The sequence below is a fragment of the Malus sylvestris genome, chromosome 7 (assembly GCF_916048215.2).
Source record: "Malus sylvestris chromosome 7, drMalSylv7.2, whole genome shotgun sequence".
NCBI lineage: Eukaryota > Viridiplantae > Streptophyta > Magnoliopsida > Rosales > Rosaceae > Malus > Malus sylvestris.
This window is the reverse complement of record NC_062266.1, coordinates 30,704,146-30,728,568: the sequence shown is the minus strand read 5'-3', so window position 1 is coordinate 30,728,568 and position 24,423 is coordinate 30,704,146. Positions and strand designations below refer to the sequence as shown.

General features: G+C 38.1%; 2 protein-coding genes, 1 long non-coding RNA gene and 2 pseudogenes across 5 annotated transcripts; 1 reads left to right on the top strand and 4 right to left on the bottom strand.

Moving 5' to 3' along the window:
• LOC126630275 (metacaspase-1-like) overlaps nucleotides 1-3,428 on the bottom strand; it is a 7,253-nt pseudogene extending 3,825 nt beyond the window's left edge.
• Nucleotides 3,429-3,461: 33 nt separating this feature from the next.
• Nucleotides 3,462-5,783, bottom strand: LOC126629269 (metacaspase-1-like). The gene is made up of 5 exons (XM_050299237.1): nucleotides 5,258-5,783; nucleotides 4,354-4,684; nucleotides 4,115-4,235; nucleotides 3,801-4,004; nucleotides 3,462-3,652 (listed from the first exon to the last, which is right to left on the bottom strand). Exons 1-5 carry the CDS (start codon nucleotides 5,631-5,633, stop codon nucleotides 3,593-3,595), a joined length of 1,092 nt encoding a protein of 363 aa, XP_050155194.1. The 5' UTR covers nucleotides 5,634-5,783; the 3' UTR covers nucleotides 3,462-3,592.
• A 2,906-nt stretch (nucleotides 5,784-8,689) lies between these two features.
• LOC126627803 (uncharacterized) lies at nucleotides 8,690-10,382 on the bottom strand. Its single transcript, XR_007625137.1, has 2 exons — nucleotides 9,394-10,382; nucleotides 8,690-9,258 (listed from the first exon to the last, which is right to left on the bottom strand). It is a non-coding gene; the product is annotated as an uncharacterized LOC126627803 (long non-coding RNA).
• A 4,332-nt stretch (nucleotides 10,383-14,714) lies between these two features.
• On the top strand, nucleotides 14,715-19,794 carry LOC126627632 (DUF724 domain-containing protein 3-like; annotated as a pseudogene).
• Nucleotides 19,795-20,052: 258 nt separating this feature from the next.
• On the bottom strand, nucleotides 20,053-22,247 carry LOC126627634 (casein kinase II subunit beta-2-like). 3 transcript variants are annotated; one of them, XM_050297140.1, is made up of 5 exons: nucleotides 21,935-22,247; nucleotides 21,053-21,274; nucleotides 20,835-20,944; nucleotides 20,531-20,708; nucleotides 20,053-20,330 (listed from the first exon to the last, which is right to left on the bottom strand). In XM_050297140.1, exons 1-5 carry the CDS (start codon nucleotides 22,071-22,073, stop codon nucleotides 20,200-20,202), a joined length of 780 nt encoding a protein of 259 aa, XP_050153097.1. In that variant the 5' UTR covers nucleotides 22,074-22,247; the 3' UTR covers nucleotides 20,053-20,199. The 3 variants fall into 3 exon arrangements, with proteins under 3 accessions (XP_050153097.1, XP_050153098.1, XP_050153099.1); XM_050297141.1 differs by having other exon boundaries at nucleotides 20,531-20,696; XM_050297142.1 differs by having other exon boundaries at nucleotides 20,253-20,330; nucleotides 20,521-20,708.
• Between the last annotated feature and the right edge of the window lie 2,176 nt (nucleotides 22,248-24,423).

Sequence of the window (24,423 nt, the reverse complement as noted above, 5' to 3'; positions counted from 1 at the left end):
AGATAAAGCGTCATCCAAATAGGTCAATCGAGTGGTACAAGGTACGATTGGTAGCGCGTGGTTTCTCTCAACAGTACGGACTAGACTATGATGAAACGTTTAGTCCAGTGGCGAAACTTACAACGGTACGAGTCCTACTTGCACTTGCAGTTAACAAAGATTGGAATCTTTACCAGATGGATGTGAAGAATGCTTTCTTGCATGGAGAGTTAGATCGGGAGATCTACATGATGTAGCCAATGGGCTTTAAAAGCGAAACTCATCCTGAGTACGTGTGCAAGTTAAGGAAAGCACTCTACGGTTTGAAACAAGCACCAAAAGCGTGGTACGGTAAGATTGCAGAGTTTTTCACACAAAGTGGTTATTCAGTAACACCTGCAGATTCCAGCCTGTTTGTCAAAGCCAATGAAAGAAAGCTAGCTATCGTGCTAGTGTATGTGGATGACTTAATCATAACCGGTGATGATGAGGCAGAAATTCTTCGGACGAATGAGAATTTATCAGTCCGTTTCCAGATGAAGGAACTTGGTCAACTCAAGCACTTCCTTGGTCTAGAGGTTGATCTCACACAAGAAGGAATATTTCTCTGTCAACAGAAGTATGCCAAAGATTTATTGAAGAGGTTCGGAATGCTCGAATGCAAGCTGAGTTCGACGTCGATGGAGCCAAATGCCAAAATGTGTGCACATGAAGGAAAATATTTGGAAGATGCGATGATGTATCGACAATTGGTACGTAGTCTAATCTACTTAACCTTGACTGAACCTAACATTTCTTATGCAGTTGGTGTGATGAGTCAGTACATGCAAAATCTAAAGAAGCCTCACTTGGAAGCAGTTCGACGAATACTGAGATATGTGAAGAGTACAATTGACTATGGTCTTTTGTACAAGAAAGGTGAAGACTGCAAGTTAATTGGTTATTGTGATGCAGACTTTGCAAGAGATCATGACACCAGAAGATCGACCACTGGGTATGTCTTCAGAATTGGTTCTGGAATAGTTTTGTGGTGCAGCAAGAGACAACCAATGGTATCTTTGTCAACCACAAAAGTAGAGTATAGAGCAGCAGCAATGGCAGCTCAAGAGAATGCATGGCTGGTACAGTTGATGAGTGATCTACATCAACCAGTAGATTATCCAGTACCATTATACTGTGATAACCAATCGGCAATTCGCTTGGCGGAAAATCCAGTCTTTCATGCAAGAACCAAACATGTGGAGGTACACTATCATTTCATTAGAGAGAAGGTCTTGCAAAAAGAGATTGAGATGAGACAAATCAATACAGATGAACAAGTTGCAGACTTGTTCACTAAAGGTTTGAGTACCAGCAAGTTTGAAAAGTTTCGTTGTCAACTCAGTATGGAGAAAAGAATGAGCTGGTGTTGAGAGGGAGTGTTGAAAATCAACACTAGCCCAATTGGTGTGGCCTAAGACAAGTGATCCAATCTAAAACCAAGGCATGCAAAAGCTAGAAAAATCTAGCAATCTTTGTCGGCAAAAGTAGCTGGAAGATTCCAGCAATTTAAGTTGGTTATCCACCTAAATATCTAAGCTAAAGAATGTATTAGAAGCTAGGAGAACTCAAAGCCTTTTAGGAAAGCAAGTCGGTTTGTTGTGTGTGTAATAATATGCTAGAAAATTCTAGCATTATTTATGTCGGCAACCACACCTATAAATAGGTGTGTGTGTGTGTGTGTAAGATTGTAACAAAGTGTGAAAGCAATCAAGAAGAAGAAGTAAGAGAGAGCCAAGTGAGAGTGAGAAGTAAGGGTAGTCTTGTAGGAGTGTGAGTGTTCTAGTGAAAGAGTGTCCTTGAAAGTGTGTGTTGTAATATTTTGTGTGTAATACAAGTAATTTGTTTACTTGTGTTGTCTCTCCAACATTTGTGTTAGAGTTATGTATTCTAAATTTTTTCCTCAACAAGCATGAGAATGGAGGAATCGGGGAACTGGAACCGGTTGACAAGTAAATAAGTCATACAGTTTGCATCATTGATGCAGCCCTTAACCTCATGCTTGTAGTTCGTATACGACACAGCACATATCACAACTCGCTTGTATCCTCGAGCCAACGTAGGTGGCCCTGGAGGTAATTGGCTGTACGGGGGCATAGGCCTGGCTGGGAGTGGAAGTTGATGAGATGAGTAGTGGTGGGAGTAGGAGTACGGGGCTGTGTACGTGGCAACGTGGCTTACGGGGCAGCAAATGGTGGCTGCACCTGCCGGTAGTAGCTGCACATTTTCATGGCAGTTTAGGAGTACGGGGCTGTGTACGTGGCAACGTGGCTTACGGGGCAGCAAATGGTGGCTGCACCTGCCGGTAGTAGCTGCACATTTTCATGGCAGTTTGAGCATTGTACAGGCATCAACATGGGGAGAGAGTCTGAGGAAAAAGGGAAGAGAAGATGTTGTGATCATCATCCTCAAATTGTGGGACTTTAGAGCAACTCCAGCCCCCTAAGAGGCTGGCTCAAAGCTTAAAAAAAATAGGCTGGCACCCAAAAAAACCCCTCCATCCTTAAAAATAGGCTAATTCAAAGTCCAAGTCAGTTTGTAGGCCGGTCCAAAATGGGCTGAGGTAGAAACCGGCCTATCTGGCATCATGCTAACGCCCTCATGACGTCAGCGGACTACACAATTTTTTTTTTTTTGCGTCAGGCGCATTAAAGAGGGGCGGGACATGGGCCACGTGGCTAAGCCTCGTTCGTTGGATTTCCAACTGCTAGTTTTCTGGGTCGTTGGATTTCCAACAGTAAAAAAAAATTGAAATTCAAACCAAACGACTAGTGACATGGCACAATCTGGACAGTTCGATTTTTAGATCAATGATCCATATTTTTCGGCCAAAAAACTTATAAATAAATAAATAAATAAAATGTCATAAATTAATAATATTTTTTTATAAATAAAAAAATGTCAAAGATTAAAAATAAATAATATTTTAATAAAATTGACTAGGCTATTTAGTTTTAGAAGTGAAGATACATTTGACCAATCACATATCAATTACTATTCATTTGGGTGGATTAAATGGTCTTTGAGCCAACTTATTTTTTCGGGATGGAGTTGCTCTTATATATTCCAAATTTCCAATGTTGTTAAGATGCCCTTTGCTACAATACTTTGCATCTTGTTCTTCGATTTTATTCTATTCGAGCATACGTTGAAAAATGTCGCCGCTCATTCAAAACCATTCACATGTCGAATTATTTGAGATGCCACAGCTTTTGACTCCGTCTTATGGAAGAAAAAACATAGGGTTTCAAATCTTAACAGGGAAAAAGACTAATGTGGTTCGAACTCCTGCTTGCATTGTTTACTAGGTGCAGGTTATACTTGTTCCAGTGCAAGGAAGTTTCAGATACAGATTTTATCGGTTAGGGTCTTGTTCGAAATCGGATCTACACAGCATACCTAACACCCATCGATCATCATCCAAGAACAAGGAAAACACAGGATTGGTAAACAATACATTAAACACAAGCAGATACAAAATTGGGTTTCTCCGGGAACTGTATACACGAATAGGAGGCTTGGGAATGATTAATGAATGATTATGAGCAATAAATTGGCGATCCTGCACCAAAACTTACAAGAAGAAAGGCTTTGCATACACATCAAATGCTTGATTGGCAGTTAGCTGTGGTTCCTGCAGCAAAGACCGTTCAAAGGAGAGTTAAAGATGCTAATCGAAACCAGCTTAATTGATATAAGATCAAGTTTATCAAGGGTCACATAATTTGGCATGCCATTTCCAATCAAAATACTGCTAATAAACATCAGATTCTGTATCATACCTGTCTTAACCCGCCAAGACTCCCTCCTGTCAAAAGCATGGAGATAAGAGATGTCACAATACCACCTCCAACACCATTATCTGTGTTACGGATGGTAGATCGCATTGCGTTCAATATGTTCCCATATGTAGTTCCATGTCCACGCTCGATGGCTTGGATGAAAGCATAAGTCATGGCACCAGTTGAAGTAATCTTGGACAAAGCCTGCACATGTGAAGCGTTAGCTTTGTTTCTTTTAACGGCCTTATGTTAGAAAAGGAGACATTGCTGCTCTAGCATAAATAACAGTTTAAATTTTTTGTCAAAGACTTTACTGAGGTATCGGCAGAGGTTTGATCATCATCACAACCACTGAAGGAAATGGCCTCTCCACCGTTTGTTCCTTTCCAAACACCTGATCTAGGGCGATGATCCTCCCATACATACTTCCCGTTTCTAGATCCACACACCAGAACGAATAAATAAATAATACATACAGCAACAATAAGCACAAAACAGATTGCCGGAGTAACATTATGCACATAAACATAACAGAAGATTGAGCTGTAGTTACCTGTCCATCCTACAGAGATATGGTAAATCTAGCACAGTACCGCTATGACAAGCGTCCACAATTGCATGAAGCCTTGCCCCAGCAGGTAGAGGTCTGACAATTGTCGCATTGATCTCATCATCAACAATCATCCCTTGAGTCTCAAAATCCGAAGGACAAAGCGTTTCATCAAATCCATCCACCTCATCCCCAGTGTAGTTCCTCTGTTGTGATCCATGACCAGAATAATGAAACACCAAAGAATCCCCTGCTTGACAACCTTGCACAAGCCAATACATTGCCATTCTCATATTTTGCTTGGTCGGGCGCCTATAAGGATCAACTTCTTCTTCTGCAAGAAACACTCCGCATAGAGATTTAGATTAAGGTCAGAAGTTTCTACATTACGGTTTTAGGAACATTGTACCAATTACATTCTAAAGAAACCATAGTGCATTATCAAAGCAAGTTTTTACCACCATTTCACAGAAACACGATTTAGATACGAAACACTAAGTAATGATTTTGAATTCTCAATTGTTATTGTTTTTATACGAGTGATATTATACTCAAACTAATCTAAAATGTGGACGGGAATTCGAGATTGGGTGCTTAAGGGGAGCACATCCGCTCAAGCTTAATCGTACCTAACCACATAAATGGTAATTGCACAACTATTCATACTGTAGAAAAAAATACCCACCTGACAAAAAAGATCGATGCTTTACAGAAAATTTAGAATAATTCAATGATTTGCAACTCTAATCTATGGAAGATAAGAACGCAAGAACTAGTCTTTGCTGAACCATAAGCTGAAATTTAATTAAAATTAAACAGATAAATACCCATATAATTCAACTCATACGCAACATAAAAAAAGTTTAAACTTTGAAGAATCGAAGAAATGGGAAGCTCAAGAGATTACCGGTGAGCATGAGAATGGAGGACTCGGGAAAGTTGAACTTGTTGACCAGCAAGTACTTCATACACTTGGCGTCGTTAATGCAGCCCTTGAGTTCGTGCCGGGACCGCTTATACGACACGGCGCATATGACGGCACGCTTCCGCCCGTGCGCCGACGGCGAAGGCACCGGCGGCGCGTGGGTGTAGGGAGAAGGGGATGGAGGAGGTGCGTGGTGGTAAGATGAGGAGGAGGAGGAGGAGGAATAAGGGGGAGGAGGAAGAGCGCGGGAGTCGGCGATGCGAGTGACGGCGTGGCACAGGGCGCAGCGGATCGTCCGAGCGCCGGGCGGCAGCTGCAGCGGCGTGTGGCAGCCGGAGCAGTCTACCAACAACAACATGGTGGAAATTGAATTGGATTGAAGGGGAGGATTTTTGTATCGCAGGGAGAATGGAGAGAGAGAGAGAGAGAGGGATTTTATTGACTTGGTGGAATGGTTGTGGAGTTGGTAGACTTTGGGAGGAAGGTGGCGAGAAATTTGATGGGAAGAGAGATAAAGAGAACGGGGGAAGAGGAACTTGACAAATTTGAGTTGCTTTGTAATTTTCAATTACACCAATCACAATTTGCCCAATGCCAACAAATATTATGTTTTTAAAAAAAAAAAATATTATTATTGAGAGAAGGGAAAAGTTCGAAACTAATATTATGTTCTTAATTTGATTTTATGTTATATTATACTCTCTCAATAACCAAAATGACATTAGAAATATATGTATATTGGGGAAGGTAGCTTTCGGTAGAGGGGGACCCGCGGGCTTTCTGAGTACGACGGTCTTTTCTCTTTTAGAAGAAGGTTGGTATCTCGTCTACAACTTTTGACGAAAAGCTAGTTTCACATAATCCTTCTTTGCAAAATTTACTTAATAAAAAAAAAAGTTAGGTTTCATTTTTCATGTATATTTTGCAATGTGTCTTTTCTCCTTTTTAATTTAAAAGATGGGAATTGAATACTACAATTTAGTGTTATTTTATTTTATTTTTTTCAGTTTGTAAGTGTAGTTTTATATTTGACTTATGTGGATGACGAGTTTGATATCAACTTATTATAAAAGATGATTCAAACAATTGCTTATAGCGGAGTCTTCTGCAATAATTTTCTTTTTATATCTTCCACTTTTTATACATTACTGAATAAATAAAAAATAAGACAACAAACTTTAAGTGGTTTGCAATGTTCCCAATTACTCACCTTTTAACTGAAAAACATGTAATTACTCTCGAAATGTATTTTTTTTTTTTATAAAAATATAAAATCAAATTGTAAGTTAATGAGGATATATAAATTTCAAAATAATATTTTTTATAAAGCAACTACGGAGTTAGTCAAGTTAACTAAAATAATATCATCAACTTTATATAACCTAATTGGAATCTTTTTACATATTTAGATAAATTTAATATTCGTTTATTCATTTTTCATTTAGGATCTCAAATATAAAATCTCACGCAATGAACAAAGATAACATGTCCAACCTTTTGAATTATATAAGCATCATGAAATTGTGTAGAATCTTCCATGATTGGATGATGGAGTGGTTTGGATGGAGTTGGGTTAGTTGGAGATTGGGACATAAAACTCTGCTTTTATTTTATTCCATTTGTGTTCATTTTTTTGGTACGCCACATTGCATCGACTACTAAACTAGAAAGACAAAGTTTACACCGTTTAATTTACAATGGCTAAAAACAAAACTCAACAAAACTACGAGACCTAAGAATGAAATTTGGACCTTAGAAGTTAAGACTAGTCATTACGGAGCAAACATTCACCATTTCGCTTCAGATAGTGATGAAAAAATCCACAACAAAAACGACAAAAAGATCAAAACTTTTTCTCTCCTCACAAACTCAAAATACCCCTTCATGTGAGGGTCTCACGAAAATTGACAACAATTACAAGTTACAAACACTAAAATAGAAGACGAAATTGTTGCAATGGTCTCTCAATTTTGACTCAATATGGTCCCTATCCCTTAACTCCTCAAAATATGAAGCTATTGTCATTTTCGTTAACTCTGTCAAAACGAGTCATGTTGAAAGAATCACTGCTATAATTGAGTTAAAGTTGAGGGATCATTGCTCAAATTGGGCTAAATTAAGGAACTATTGCTATAACTTTTCCAAAACAAAATAACAAAATAGACATATTTAAACTACGAGGGCAAAAACCGAACTCAACAAAATTTTGGGGGTTTGCAAATGTGAAATAAATTTGGTCTTCAAACATATACGACCCGTAGTTTCAGAGAGCAAATAGTATTTTGCGTCAGATAGTATTTTACGACGAAAAGATGACAACTTTTTCCCTCCCCCCACGCGCAACAAAATAAAGGGGACGGGCGGGGGGTTTTTCGGTGCAGCGAACATTTTTTCTTCGGAGGAAGCTTAGGTGGTGTAGTTAAACTAAAGATTTTAAAGGATTTTAAAAGTGATAGATTTTATAGGATTTAAGAGGATTAAGGACTCCTACAAAATTCATATGGATTTTAAGAATTTGAATGGATTGTGGTGCATTGTGGTGGAAGGATTTGAAATCCTAAGGGGTGAGGTTGAATTCTTTTTAGTCTTGGTTATATATATTTTTGGCTCTCAAATCGCATAAAATTTACAACTTATTGAAATCTTCCAAAATCTTAATTTTTTTAATACACTTAGATTTAGATGAATTTTAATCTTTTAAAATCTTTTAATTGAATACACCTAGATTTGAATGGATTATAAAATCCTTTAAAATCTTTTAGTTGACTACACTAGGATTTTAACGTCTTTTAAAATCCTCTCAAATCCGAATTTGACGAAGAGATATGTCCGTCTAATCATTCTATACAAAAGAAAGAAGGTAGATACCATTCCTCATGTATATTTTCCAATGTGTCACTTCTCCTTTTTAAATTAAAAGATGGGAACCGAATATAACGGTTTGGTGATATTATTCTCAATTTGTAAGTGAAAAGTTTTATATTTGACTTATGTGGATGACGAGTTTAGTATCAACTTATTATAAAAGGGGATTGAAATAAGAGAACTTTAAAGAAAAATTCCCGATGCTGTTATCTTTAAAGAAAAATCACATTTTTACATTTAAAAATCAATTTTAGTACTATTCATTTTACCCTTTATTTTATTTTTATCGTTAAAACTCAAAGTTTTCAAATCATTTTCATTGGTTTTCATTTGAAATAATTGTTTATTGTCAAGTCTTCCCCAATATTTTACTTTTTATATCTTCCACTTTTATACATTATTGAATAAATAGAAAAGAAGACAAACTTTAAGTGGTTGGCAACGTTCTTCACACATATGATTGATGTAATGACTCACCTTTCAACTCAAAAACATGTAATTAGCAATTACTCTCGAAATGTAATTTTGTTATAAAAATATAAAATCAAATTGTAAGTTAATGAGAATCTATAAATTCCAAAATAATTATTTGGGTAAATTACATAGTATCGCTCAGGTTTGAGGTCTATTACAACCCCATACAACATCATTAAAATATTTCACTTTCATACCTCACGTATTATTTTATTTCAAAATAATATATTCGTTAGATTTTCTACCCATTGTTTCGTTAAGAACTGACGTGGCTGCCACATTTATACCACGTAACTACCACATTTGTGTCACGTGGCTACCACATTTATGCCACGTGGTAATAATAATAATTTTTTATGAATTTAAAAAAAAAATAATTAAAAAATATATATAAAAAAAAACCCCAAAACCCATCTTCCCGACTCACTTCTCCTCCACTCTCTTCACCTCCCCTCCCTTCTCTCTCCCACTCCTTCCTCTTCACCTCCCCACCACACCCGCGGCCTCCTCCTTTCCCTCCCACCCCACCAAACCCACCTGCCCAATTTGGGACATCGAAAAAGGGGGTCGTCGAGAACTACTCATACTCGTATATCGTCTTGAAGAACAGAGAAGCACTGATTTACTCAATTGCTTTGCACCACCTGCAAAAATTCCCAGAAATGTCAAAAGCCTTCCCCAAATTCACAAATTTATGCCACTTTGTTTGGAATCCGAGAAAGTGCTGGAAAAATACAAGAAATAATCCAAAACCACGATCTGGGTTCTTATCAGATTACCAAATCACACAACACTTCAGAAGTTTTCAGTGAATCTTGCTCTACTTTTCTTCCCCTTCTCTCTCAACATTTTCTCAGCAACCAAACAACAGAATACAGAATCCATTTGTTCAAGCCCCAAGAAATTTAAAAACAAATTTGAGTAGCTAATTAAGAATGGGGGATTAATTAAGAGATCGAAACACACAATTACAACTGACGGGAACAAGAGGAGCTGAAGCAGTCAAAGCAATTTGTACAATCGAAGAAGTTCAAAAAACAATACACCAAACTCCGATAAGTGCTGTTTGTTTGGGTGTAAAAAAACTTAAGAAAAACAGATTAATCAAGTCGTTTTAATCTGTTGATTTGAGCACGTTATTGTGCATCCAAACATGCCTGGCTACTTGCAACTACGAAGCTGCAACCAGAGTTATTGGAGTTGAAGCTAAAACAAAAGCTAAACATGGCTTTGACAAGCAAAGTTTAGAGAGCCGAGAAAGGAGTATATTCTGCTTCCAATTTGGGACATCGAGTTCTTGGTACCAAGAATTTCATCGATCTCCGACAATATGCGAACAAGAACAACGAACGGCAAGTTTCCGTGATCTGGTGCAGCATGTAGGTATTGGAGTGGGTTGGTGCAGAAGGAATTGCAGCAGGATGCGGGTCCGATTTCAGGCAGCAACGACAGGCAGGAGGCGGCTTGGTGGCGCATATCCAGCTCGGCGACTCGACGACCCCCTTTTTCGATGTCCCAAATTGGGCAGGTGGGTTTGGTGGGTTGGGAGGGAAATGAGGAGGCGGCGAGTGTGGCGGGGAGGTGAAGAGGAAGGAATGGGAGAGAGAATGGAGGGGAGGTGAAGAGAGTGAAGGAAGAAGTGGGGGAAGATGGGTTTTAAGGTTTTTTTTTTTTTTTTTAATTTTTTAATTAATTATTTTCAAATTTATAAAAAAATATTTTTTTTGCCATGTTATATAAATGTGGCAGCCATGTCAGCTTTTAATGGAACAATTGATGGAAAATCTGATGGATATATTATTTTGAAATAAAATAATACGTGAGATATAAAAGTGAAATGTTTTAAAGATGTTGTATGAGATTGTTATAGACCTCAAATCTGAGGGTACTATGTAATTTACCATAATTATTTTCATAAAGCAGTTATGGAGTTAGTCAAATTAACTAGGGTAAATCTCAATTTACTACTCTCAAGTTTCGTGATTTTCAACATTTAGTATATAAATTTTTTTTCGTCCCAGAGTCATACCTAAAGTGTTAATTTCCGTTAGTCTGACTGTTAAATCTCCCGTTAACGGATGACGTGACACATACGTGGACAATGATTGGATCCTACGCATCAATAAGGATCCCACATGAATATTAAAAATAAATATAAACATTAAACATTAAAAAAATTACAAAAATTACAAAAAAAATGTGTCTTCTTCCTCAACCCCACCCTCGCCGACCTTCATTCCCTTCTCTCCTTTGCACCTACCCAAGTCGCCTCCGCCACCCCATCCCTGGTCGACCCGGCCTACCTCCTCTAGGTCTGTACCATTCTCTACCAGCAACAGAACTAGCCCGAGTCACGTCTCCACTCGATCCTCAACTCATCCGCCTTCCAACTCACGCATGAGTTCTTCCTTCAGGTCTACAACTCGTCGTTTGGTGAATCGCAAGACTTTTCTGATTGCTCTTAGGACGTTGGCCAAGGCCAGGGAGTTGAACTAGTGTGTCGATTTCTTTCACGCCATGAATGGGTTTGTATTTGGGTACAATTTGGGGATTTTGAATGTGGTGGTTGAGGATTTGTGTGGGTCGAAACTCGTTGTTGAGGTGAGTTTTCTGGTTTTGAAGTTAAAGGAATCGATTCAGCCCGATGGGTTTACTTACAGGTGTTTGATTCAAGGTTTTTGTGATGTGGGTGATTTGATCGAGGCTTCAAAGATTTGGAATTTGATAGTGGATGAAGGGTTCGACCCGAATATTGGTGCCGTTGAGAAGATGATGGAGACCATTTTCAACACGAATCAGTACGTTAAGGAACATGATGGAGACCCTTTTCACCCACAACAAAATGCTTGATGTCATCGGCAAGTCCAGGAACATCCAACTATTCTGGGACACCCTCCATAAGATGGGGCGTCGTCGGATCCGGTCAAGGTCGAGCTCAATTGACTCGATCCTCTGCTTTTCTCCAGATTTACGGTCGATTTCTTGAGATTTGCCGTCAAATCTGGTAGGTGAGGCACTTTCCTTTGAGCTCATAGGGCCGCCGAAGAGGATGAGGGTTGAGTGGGTAGAGTCGAAGACGGAAGGGGAATGATGGAAGTGCAGAGATTGGGTAAGTCCATAGGAGAGAAGAGAGGGAGAAGGGATGGGGTCGGGGGTTTGAGGAAGAAGACAACTTTTTTTGTTTGTAATTTTTTTATTTTTTGTAATTTTTAATGTTTAATTTTTAATATCCACGTGGGACCTTTATTGACATGTAGCACCCTGTCATTGTCCACGTGACACCACATTATCAGTTAACGAAATATTTAACAGCCATACTAACGGATGTATGAGACTGTCCCAAAATTAACACTTTAGGTATAATTATGGGACGAAAAAAACTTCATGTACTAAATGTTGAAAACCACAAAACTTGAGAGTAGTAAACTTAGATTTACCCAATTAACTAAAATAATATAGTCACTTTTATAGGGATTTTACCACCTGTAAAAGTAGGGATAAAAACACTTAAAAATACTTGCAAGAGAAACAAGGTTATTGTAGTATAATTTGCTCAAGTAAGATCGTTCTCTACAGGGATTAATTTAAATAAATTAACGTAAAATCAAATCTCAACTAAGTATTTAGAATAAAGTTTTGGAAAATGATGATTTAATGACCTAAATTAAGAAAAAAAAGAATTTAATTTAAAAGGTTAACTAAAATTGCAATTTTTAAAGAAGGAAAAATGAAACAATTTTTAGAATTCAAAGTAAGAAGGTAACAGGGTTTCGCCATCCTCTTAACAATCATACGTAGATTTACTAATTACTTATGAATTATTCATGTAACTTTGAAGGTTAGGTTTTCCTAATGCATATTCTACTCGTGGTATTCAAGCTAGAACGTATATCAAACATGCAATCCGTCTGTGGTATTCAGATCAAATATAAACATGCATGACTCATTACGTTTTGTGAAAACCTCTTGAAAAACCATGCAACCCCTAAGACGTAGTATTCATCATAGGTGAAATTACAACTATTAATCACAAGAAGCAATACTCAATTCCCCGGTGGTATTCCGACCAAATTGCATCCAATTACTTATCTAAACATCCTAATGATAGCGTATCATTAAGACACAAAGACAGTTTAAGCACAGTGATTAATAATTCAAAGTATGTATGCATAATATCATAAACAATTAAATAAAAACTACATATTCATGCTAAGGCTCAAGACATTGCCCTAGCAAAAGAAAATTAGTTACGCATATTCATAATTAAAATCAACATAATTGTATTCAACTAAAAAAAGAATGAAAACACCTTGTAGAATAAAGTCTGAAAATCTCTAAACTTTGTCCCAAATCTTATCTCCAAAAAATTGCATGAGTTCTCTCTAAGAAAAAGCCTAGGTCTACCAAAAGACTTATTTATACTACTCTAAATAAAATCCTCCTAATAAAAGGTCTTAGAATAAGACTAGGAAACTAAATAATTTAAAATAAAATAGGAAACATAATCTTAAATTGACTAGGTAAATTCGTCCAAAAATCTGCACAGCCACGTTTTGGACCCAAATTAGCTCCAAAACTGGTCCAAGATAGCTGGATTTAAAGCTTTGACTATTCTGAACACTTCTCCAGAATGCCACGAACCCATCCGACGTCATATTGGGCTCAAAAAACGCAGTTTAAGCCTAGAAACGTTACTTTTCAACAACGCGTACTGCTCCTTCATTTAATCTCCAGAAAATAACCACTTGGTAGAAATTGCTGAGATTTTGACACGAACAAGCTAAGGAACACACGAACGTTCTCCAATTTGAATCACTCCAAAATTCGTCTATTTGGTCACGTTTTGCTTCAGAGGAAGTCGAATGTCTTATGTTGAAAATATAAAGCAAAGTACCAAAATTTTACCAAAATAATTATCAAATTATACTAAGAATATGGTGAAATATATAATATAATTTTGACTCATCAGTTGGGTAGGTGCAGAGGAGAGAAGGGAGGGAGAAGGGAGGGGGTCGGGGGTTTAAGGAAGAAGATAACTTTTTTTTTTGTAATTTTTAATTTTTTAAAGTTTATTTTTTAATTTTTAATATCCACGTGGGACCCTTATTGACATGTGGCGCCTTGTCATTGTCCACGTGGCACCATATCATCAGTTAACAAAATATTTAATAGCCAGACTAACGGATGTATGAGACTGTCCCAAAATTAACACTTTAGAAATAATTTTGGGACGAAAAAACTTCATGTACTAAATATTGAAAATCACGAAACTTGAGAGTAGTAAACTGAGATTTACCCAATTAACTAAAATAATATAGTCACTTTAATATAACTAAATTTGAATCTTTCTACATATTTTAAATGAATTTAATATTCGTTATTCCATCTTTCGTATAAATAATCTCAAATATAAAATTCCATACAATAAACAAAGAGTAGGAGATAAAGGTGACAAGCTTTTATACGAAACTGAGACGAAAGTCCAATTCGAAATTCAAGATAACATGTCTAATTTTTCAATTATGTATGCATGAAGAAATTGTGTAGAATCTTCCATGATTGGATGATGATGGAGTGCCACATTGAATCGACTGCTAAACAGTCTAAACTAGAAAGACAAAGTTTACACAACTTAATTTATAAGGACTAAAAACGAACCTAAACAAAACCACAAGATTTAAAAATGAAATTTGGACTTTAAAAATTACGACTAATCATTGCGGAACAAATATTTTACTATTTCACTTTAGATATTACCCGGTGATGAAAGAAATCTACGACGAAAATGATAAAAAGATTATAAAAAAAAAAAATTTCAATCCGCTCAAAATACCCCTTCTTGTGAGGGTCTCACGAAAATTGACAAAAATTAAAACCACTAAAATAGAATAACAAAATTGACATAATTCAAACTACAAGGGCCAAAAACGAACCTCAACAAAATTTGGGAGGTGGTTGTGCAAATGTGAAATTTGGTCTTCAAAATATACGACCCGTCGTTTCAGCCGAGCAGATAGTATTTTACTATTTTGCGTCAGCATTGAACAGTGATGCAAGAGATTTACGACGAAAAGATGACAACTTTTTCTCTTCCCCCCACACGCAACAGAATCAAAAACCTTTGACCGATTGAGACCCTACCACCCTTTCCCACACAGTGATTATTTTCTCGGGAAAGTGACGGAAAACAAAAGAAAATGGTGGTCAAGAGAAGTCAATCATCAACCCATTTGAGCAAGGATTCAAAGGTGGAGGTTTGCAGCAATGAAGATGGCTACAAGGGTGTATGGTTCCCGGCCAAAATCATCGACCCGGACCCCCCGATTCCGGCCACGAGGAAGAAAAGGAAGAGCCTTTCCGGCTGCAGCAGCAGAAGCTCATCCTCCTCCACCAAGGCTCTGGTCCAGTACGAGACTCTGCTCTCCGACGACGACCCGGACAAGCCCCTGACGGAGCTCGTCGAGGTGGGTTTCATCCGGCCGGTGCCTCCGTCCGACATTGACGACAGGCCTTTCGAGCCCGGTGACAAAGTCGACGCCTTTCACCTCGACGCGTGGTGGCCCGGGGTTGTGATCAAGCTCGAGGAGGATGAGTACACGGTGGGGTTTCTAGACCCGCCTGATCTGCTTGTGCTGCGGCGGTCCGATTTGCGGTCGCACTGGGATTTCACAGACGGCATTTGGGTCGGAGCTAAGAAGGAGGTACTGGTTCTGGTTTTTTGGTAATGCATGTGGGTTTTGTTTTCTGATACATGATTTTTCAGGGTTTTTGCTTGCATGGATTTTTTTTGTGTTTATTTATGAATTTTTTTGAAGATTTTTTACCAGGGGTTTTCATGATTAAGAACATGCATGTTGTTTATTGTACATATTTGGCTCTGCCTTTTGTTGTTTTGGTTTAAAAATTCAATTTTTTTCATCTTTTATTGCAATTTTTTAAGAGGAGCTTGTTAAAATGGCTGTTCATGTTTTAATAATCCAAATGTTGTAGTCTTGTATACTTCTCATGAGTTCATCGGTTCTCTTGACCACTCTGTTGATGATTTACCAACCAAAGTTGTTATTTTTATTTATTGCGGATTTGATAATAGACTCTAAGAAAAGGCATGGAGTACTCGGAGCTAATGGAAGACGAGCGCTGTGACGTTCTAGGACTTGTATAGCCGACTCCACTTAGTGGGATAAGGCTTTGTTGGTGGTGGTGTTGTTTTTGCAGATTTGATAATGTGTTGTGCAGACCAGTAGTTGATACTGTTTGTGATTTGTAATTTCTTCTGGGATTACTCTGATAATTTTGTGTTTCTTAATTAAGTTTTCTCCACCTTGAATGCTCGTTTTAGTCCCCAAGTTCATTGTATCTGTGGCTCAACTAAAATTGTATTTCAAGGAGCATTTTGGCTTGCTAAGTTATACAATTTTATTGTGAACCGAATCTTTTACCTTTGAATCTTTGATTCTTATGAAGTTTTACAATAAACAGATAAATTTAGTAATCTGCTTATTAGTATCACATACTTTTAGAAAGATCCGGGGTTGTGAGTTTGCTAACAATTTATTTTTGAAGAAAATAATACGCACATTACAACTTGAATGATTATAAGCGTGTGATCCCTTTTAATAATAAGTCCGTGCTATACATGGTCAAGGATGCGATAACCACAACATTTAAATCTGCTGCAGTTTGCTTTTTAATGTAAATATTTATCTCTATGATCTTTCTTTCATTTTTGGTTTTTTAGAGTTTAAGGTTTTGATTTATTGAGTCCTGTACGTATTTTTTTCAATTCAAACCTTTCAACTCATATGTTAATCTCTTTTGCAATAATCTGACTTTCTTCTAATTTTGGGAGAGGATAGACATTTTGTATATACTACATATGATTGTCATTGACAGAAAACTGATATTTTTCACTATTGGTTCATAGACGATGACAGGACCAAATTTCATTCCTGGGACAGCAGTTGAAGTGAATCCCAGCAAAGTAATACCTTTTTATGCTTGGTTTCCAGCAATTTATCTTGGGCAGCTGGGGATCGACTCTTTCTTGCTTCAATATAAGAGATCAAAGAACTGGGATGTTAAAACTGTAGTGTGTCGCCATCAGATTCGGCCTCTGCCTCCACTGTCGGATGAAAGAGATTTTAGCTTGTTGGATAAAGTGGATGCATTCCATGACATGGGTTGGTGGGTCGGAGAGATTACGAAAGTTCTTGAAGGAAACAAGTACGCGGTCACTTTAAGCTGCACAAGGCAGGAGATGGAATTCAGCATTTCAGAATTGAGGACTCACTTAGTTTGGCATGATGAAAGATGGAGTAATGAATTTGCGGTATGTGCATTTTCCTCTTGTTTTATAAAGGGAAAGGTGGGGGGTCCTTACATGTTTCTTATGGGTATGATGCTAAACATGTTCGAAACATTCTGTGTCTTGTGTGACTAAAATTTTGGCAGTTATTTCCAGGAATCTCACTTTAGAAGGGATTCTCAAGTACCAACAAAGCATTCATGTCAGAGTTCCAGAAGTGATTACGAATTACAATCATGCAAGAGTTTTGGAAACTCCGAGGTAGCTACACCACTTCGAAAGAAAACACCTTGTTCTAGGATTTCATTGAAAAATCAATTGAAGCACTTGAGTCCTAGCATGGATAAATTACCTTATGTAATGACGAAAAAGAAATCGAAAAAGTCTCAGCAACCTAAAGATGATGAAACAATTGCATGGTTTTCCAAGAAGTTAAAGGGTGGATACTCAGAAGACTCCTTATCGTTTGAAAAATCAAATGCAAGGAGAACGCCCGCTAAAACTCAAAACAAAGAATCCCCAGTAACTGATGTCGTGGTAAGTGAACTCTCAGAAAAATGTTGTTGGTATTAAATTATTTATTCTCCTATTGCTGAGTGTTCCATTGTGGTAAACAAAATCATGATTCCAGAGTCTTCCCCTTCTAAACCACATTAACTTGCTATATTCTATGCATTTTACCCAAGAAACCCTGTAATCACAGAGAAGTGTGTTGGTTCACTCAGTATCGTTCAACGTACTTGAGTCGGTGAGTTTTATCAGCACTACTTAAACTATTCTGACAACACTCACCAACTCAAGTGATTCCAAGAGCAAGGTTAACTAGTGCTCATTACTGGGGAAATGTCTGCATGATATTTAAAAGGAAAACAACAAAATCTAGGCATCTGTTGCCTCTTTGGTTTGCATGGCATGATAATGCCTGATGGAAATGTTCCGAGAATAAGGTTAGGTTCATATTCTCGGAGGCCTCTTTGCTTGAGTAAGCAGTCCAAGCGGCTTGCCTTATTTTATGTCCATTCAAGGATAATTGGGATCAAATGTTTTCATCTGCATTGTTTGAGGAAGTGCAATACAAAGAAAGCCATGCACTATTTTTCCTCTGATTTTGTTTCTTCTGAAACCTAATGGTCCTGATTAAAATGCGTTCATTGCTCTTGCAGAAGATTGAGAAACCGAAGATTGGAGGACTGGATGATCAAGCATTAACTCATTCTAAAAGAAAAGGTAAACCACAAAAATCTCAAAGTGATATCCCATGACCTAGAGTAGGACATGATAGGAGGGGCAGACCACTGAAATTGCATTGTAAAAATATCGATCGCCCTCATAAACAGACATATACAAGATATATGTCCACACAATCAAGCAAATACTTTCTTTAATGTATTCCTTTGCCTGTAGTTAGTTTGACTAATGTCAAGTTTGTGTCCTAGGTAACCCTTCTGGGACTGCCAACCAACAAAATGAGGATAATGGAAGACAGGTTGAAGCTGGTGTCACAGGTGAGGTGGAGCAACAGGACAATCCACATTTGGTTTATGGAAGAAAATTGAATCCATGGATTCCTTTTCCCGTAGCAAGTTTGACTAATTTCAAGATTGTGTTCTAGGTAACCCTGTGGGGACTCCCAACCAACAAAACGAGGTTAACGGAAGACAAGTTGAAACTGTTGTCGCAGGTGAGGCGGATGCAGAGCAAAATAATAGTACTTATTTATGGTTTTCCTTTTGCCCTCATATGGTAGTACTTATTTATCCTATTTATTTTTATCTTGTGTTGTCTAAAATTTCAAGTTCTCAAGATGCAGTGAGACAGGTGGAAACTGTTGATTCTCCAGTAGATTGCTCGACAAGAGAACTTAAGGTGGCTGCTGTAAAACCTATAGAGGGCTCAAGTAAGCAAATGTGAAAATTTTCAATAGTTTCCTTTGACTCTAGTTATTTTGATTTACATCAAGTTTGTTGTAGGTAACCCTGCCGAGACTGCCAACCAACAAAATGATGTTACAGGAACACAAGTTGAAACTGGTGTTACTGTTAACATTGAGCAACAAGACAGTCCAGATTTGCCATTTGTGAAATCTTATCCGGAAATTTGGGAGAAAGTTGAATCTATGGATGCATTTAAAAGATATCCGCAAAAACCACATTTTTATCCTTTAGTTAAATGTGGAGAGCTAAGTCGTGAATCATTAGCGGTTGCAAAGATGTTAACCTTTGCCTCTTTGGTAGAGAAGACCTCCAAGTTGAACGTTGAGGATCCTGACGACTTCTTTGATAGCATCTTTGAAGAACTAGGTGATTTGGAAACGTTTGGATTTGATGTCAAGGCAGTACGTGATCGTCTGAACTCTTTGCTAGAAATGAAAGTTCAGTTGGGGCACCTTCAGGATAAGTCAAAAGAAGTTCAAATCAAGATCGCGGAGCAAACTCAAGACAGAAAGAAACATAATGAAATAATCAGTGGGGTTGCTGAGCAGATTAAGGACTTGCAGGATCAACTCGTGGTGCTGATGTCAGAGGACGCAGCCAAAGGTTCTGAAATTAGCAGGTTGCAATCCGAAGCAGACGCTATCATTGAAAGCATTCAGAGCATCCGCCGTATGAGACACTGGCTGAAGCATGGTGATCCTCGTGAAAACGTTCTTTTGATTACCGCTTTGTCTGCGGAAACTGAATGGTGAAAGTGATACCAAGCTAATCTGTAGTTTATTTTGTAACAGCTATTAGCCCTAGAAATTCTGGCACCAGGTATCTGTACTGCAATGTCATCAACCAGTATTAGCATATCTATATATAGACCGGGTTTTCAACCCCCATATCACTTTCTGTTGGTTTCCTGTAAAATTTTATTTTCACCTCCTTCTGGTAAATCTTTAGCCTCTGGTTTCCTTTCAGCAAATTTTGAGCTTTCATGCTACCCATGATTGATGGAGAGAAACTTATACAACTGCAACGTCACGGTAATGGTATCCAAGCCTACCATGTGCTGTCACGTATTTTACCTTTTTAACATGATAACGCGTGATTGGTTTGAGATACCGCGACCTTGGCTGACCAGTTAAAACTAAAGAATAAGAACTTCTACACAAAGAATTGCAAGAGTAATTGATCCACAACCTCAAGCCAAGTAAAACCAAAAACTTTTATGAACAAAACTCAGTGAGTACAACGAAATGGGGCTTATAGGGAACTGCCCCTGTTTCTTTTCTTACAAGGCAACAACTCTGCTTGCTTGGACCCCTTTATATTTTCTTCACCAAGAGGGGCAAGATTCACTATTCGTTGCGGACTTTGAAGCCGTGTATTCTTGGAACATAGTTCTGAATGGCCTTCTGCGGCTTAAGATGCCCGTAGGTCAAGAAGAAAAGGTGAGGAAATGTGGTTCCAAAGTATGCCCCATCAATTTCTGAGATTGTTGTCAAGGCAAACATTGAAAAACTGAACTCAAAACATAATTATAGTCGTAAAAAATTCTAGTTACCATGTATCCCATGAAATTTAACGGGTGAATCTGAGCCACTTAAAAGACAATGTATAATTATGAGATATTCATAGATGTATCGAAGGCACTCGTCATGTCAATTACGAAGCGATACATAACGATACCTTCTTGGTGTCTGGATTGCGGGGGATAAATGTCTTCACACTTGGGACAATAGATTTTTACAGTGCTTAATCTTGGGATGTCTGACTCACCAACAGGCAGACAATGTTGTTTATTGCAGTTCACTCTTGGACATCTGCCAAAATCATAGTTCCTGTACTTCTCCAACTGAATTGCACACTGTTAAATTAGGAAGCCTCAAATATAATGCCACAGTTCGAAACACGACCGGAGTTTCGGGGTGCGACATCTAATATTTTGAAAGAAAATAAAGCAATATTAATATGTACATTGTAAACACCATACCATTGCAGACAATCCCTTGTTAGTTGCTATGTATCTGGCATGAATTAAACCGTAGAGCATCTCCGTCGCAGATTCGATCAGATTGTTCTGTTCCTCATCAGTTAAGCCATCTGTTGATCCCATTGGAATTTACATAAGAATTTAATAACTTCGTATTGCAATGAAAGCTGAAATCTTCATCAAAGCAATTTTGGCTGATGGACTTATCTGATTCTTACCATTGGAAGACTCAATGTCCAACATTAAATCCAGTGCATAATCATAGAATGGTACGTGGTTTCTTAAACCTGAACGGTTGAAATCATCGAGGATGTAATCATCGTCGACTTCACAGAAGAATTCATTCCCTTTCTGATTGCAGAACCATGATATCCAAGATGCATCTTCATCACCATAGCATCTAACATCTGAATCTTTGCAACTTGTATCAGCTGATTCCGCTGCACAATTGTTGTGGGGAAAACATACATTCGAAAGATTAATTGTAAACACATCAGAAAGAATGCAACCTGGAGTTATGGAATTAAATTAGAACCAAAATTGTTGAACAAAAATGAGCTAGAGATACTACTACATAAAGCAGCAGCTGCCACGGTTTCATGGCGTGGGTCACCAAACCATGGCTTTTTTCACTCAGTAGCCACGGCTAGCTATCGTGGTGTTTGGAAGAAGTTTGTTCCTAATTGTTCATTCCGATTCACTCAATAAAAAGTATTGCCAAACACATAGATGGTGGCGTTCTAAGACTTAGTGGGATAAGGCTTTGTTGTTGTTGTACATGGATTTCAAACATGGATGGAAAAAGTCACTATATATAGCTTAAACCAAATTCAGAAACTCTCTAACATGCACTACTCGATCCATTCAAATGATACTAACACAAATTCATGAGAGCAAATGCCGCGACATGTTGATATGGTTGTATTTCTCTTCCACAATTAATGTTGGAAGTTCTCTGAGTTGAAATTTCCCTTCACATGATCGAAAACAAAAATGCCATGACATGTAAACTTTCGTTAACCATTCGACGATGAACGTTTAATGTGGGATTATGCATGCATGCATGAACGTTGAATAATGTTTGTGGAACTGAAACTTACCCTGATCATAGAATGTATCCGTATCATCGGGATTGGCAGCAAGTGACGTAGAAGGAGCCAAAGATTTGTCTCTGAGTCGATTAGGGTTCAAAGCCGGTTCAGAACGTGATCTAATTACACCTCTCTGATCTTTAGGCATAGTAATTACTCAGTCTCTCCCTTGATCTGTCTGGACCTGGAAGCAATGTGCAGTTTCGGTTTCTGTATCGACGGCGATTTCAATGTACATTTGGATCTGGAAGTGGCAATCAAGGGGGAAAATAATTTTTATTTTTATTTTTTATTTGATGAAATACTCGATCTCTTTTTTTGGTTTTGGGGAAAATGAAAACGTTTGGAATAATAATAAAAATACTATTTTAATTTCTAAATTGTTGTGGCCTATATTTTACAGAGATATGCGGCAAAGAGAAGAAGAGAGATTGGAGAATAGACTTGAGGAATTGTGTGTTAATTCCCCAGTCATTGTGCCTTTATTTATAGTAATTAGGAGGAGAGAAACTTGCTCTCCAAGTAATACAAAGTATATTAGGAAAGATCTTCTAGATCCCAAAGGATTCCTATTTTATCTCTACTTAGGATTTACACAATCACATATTGATAAGAACATATGTCACAACACTCCCCCTTGAGTGTGCAAATACTCAAGTAGATGGCGCATCAGATCTTCAGGCAAATGTAGAAGTAGTGGATGAAATCGTCTCGTTTAGTCAGCACAAGTAGCGAATGCGAGTCTCAAAAGATGGAAGAATGCAGGAGTGGTAAAACTCACAAAACCTTACTATGGCAAAACCCAAGGTGGGAGAAAAGCCCATAGGCTAAGGAGAAAAGTGAGAAGTTGCATTAAGTCAAAACTATACGTCTTCTGGACGCAAGTAGAAGAGCTCACAAGGGTATGATCAGCCCAGGATGGGTGCCTCGTTAAAACCTAGTTAGGTAGCAAAAACCCAGTGGGAAAAATGCTCCTAATCGTAGGGAAAAAGAGTACATTAAGATCAAGTGAGTATACTTCTAGATACTCCCCCTGAGTTTGACAAAACTTCCAAATGAAACTACAAGCATTGCAAATGAGAAAGTTACGCATACCAATTCATTGGACAAGCTTCTGGAAGGTAGACTTTGGTAGTGACTTTGTGTAGATGTTGGTAAGGTTGTCTGGGATTGGACTGCTTGACTTCAATCTTCTGATGCTCATGCTGATGTAGACACAATATGCTTGGTGTTGACTTTGTTGGATGTATCATGATCTGGTCGATACATACAGCGTTGTATTCATGGATCGTTGTTGGGACTCAACGATGGATGAAAATCGCAAGGATTTTGAATATGCTCAACAAGAATTCTCGACCATATCTCTCACGTGATGAGACATAGTGAGTCTTGGAGCGATTCAAAGGTTTCGCAACAAAAGGTCTATCTAGTTAACCTCCAAGATATTGCGGTGTTCCTTAATGGTAAAGACATAACCATGCGGGAACGTACCTTGTGCGGTCAGACAAATGGTCTGATTCAGCGAATCCCACAAGGTAGGCATCATTCCGAAGATCAAGGGGGTGTGATCTATTCTGAGATGCATAGGGAATAAGCCCAAATCCGTAGTAACAGAAAGACGTCTTTAACACCAAATTTGGTGGTGGCGTGTTAAGCGCAGTGCTGCTTTATGCCAAAAGATTATCAGCACATAAGATGTCTGATCTAGTGCATTTGAGTTAAGTACAACAAACGCCAATGGTACTTAGATATGGCTGCCTCACGTTCCAATATGGAACCTTATGCTCCATACCCTCCGTAAAGGTCTCATTTGCATCTAGCATACAGATGATCAGGATATACTCAGACGTAACACCTTCTGGGTCTAGTTTGAGTGGTGGACCAGAATACCATCAAAACTAGCTCGAAACTTCAGGTCGAGGTAATGTCAAGTTCTCCCAAGATCATTCATCTTATAGTCCGATATGCGAGTTAATTTTCTTAACTTTAGCAATTTCGGATTTTATACACGCAGGGGCATATATCCCTAACTGATCAAATATTCACTTAGACGGGTATACCACATCTGCCCGGATAGTTCTGCATCCGTAAAGTGAAGGCCGCTTGAGAATCAAGAGGATGTTCTTGTGGTCTAGAACTATTTGAATCAGTACATGTAAGTCCTTTGGAAACTCCATGTAGGTTCATATCACGATCCCAGAGATACTACAACCACGTTTGTAATGCTGCGATCAATCACATGGCGTATGAGAGAAACCTTGCACCACAAGGCGTCATATTGCACTATTTCATTCATCTCATTCGTCATAGATTGATTCTTTTAGTTGACCAATCAGTTCTACGTCGATATTAATCAACGGAACGCAGTTCGTTATCGTCGCTTTTCATTTATGTCGGTACCATATAAATGAAACATCATTTATGATAATCTCATTCCAATTCCATATCTCATCCAAACTAGTATACTGGACCAAGAACTTCAGGTCTCGAGAGTAATC

Bases quoted from the DNA above. Each gene is read 5' to 3' on its own strand.
- LOC126627634 (XM_050297140.1), bottom strand. From the start codon at position 22,073: ATGCCTAAAGATCAGAGAGGTGTAATTAGATCACGTTCTGAACCGGCT. The intron at 21,275-21,934 runs GTAAGTTTCAGT...ACAATTGTGCAG, and splicing joins GGATACATTCTATGATCAGG to CGGAATCAGCTGATACAAGT. The intron at 20,945-21,052 runs GTAAGAATCAGA...TGGGATCAACAG, and splicing joins GGACATTGAGTCTTCCAATG to ATGGCTTAACTGATGAGGAA.
- LOC126629269 (XM_050299237.1), bottom strand. From the start codon at position 5,633: ATGTTGTTGTTGGTAGACTGCTCCGGCTGCCACACGCCGCTGCAGCTG. The intron at 4,005-4,114 runs GTAAAGTCTTTG...TCACATGTGCAG, and splicing joins AAACCTCTGCCGATACCTCA to GCTTTGTCCAAGATTACTTC. The intron at 3,653-3,800 runs GTATGATACAGA...TCTTTGCTGCAG, and splicing joins GTCTTGGCGGGTTAAGACAG to GAACCACAGCTAACTGCCAA.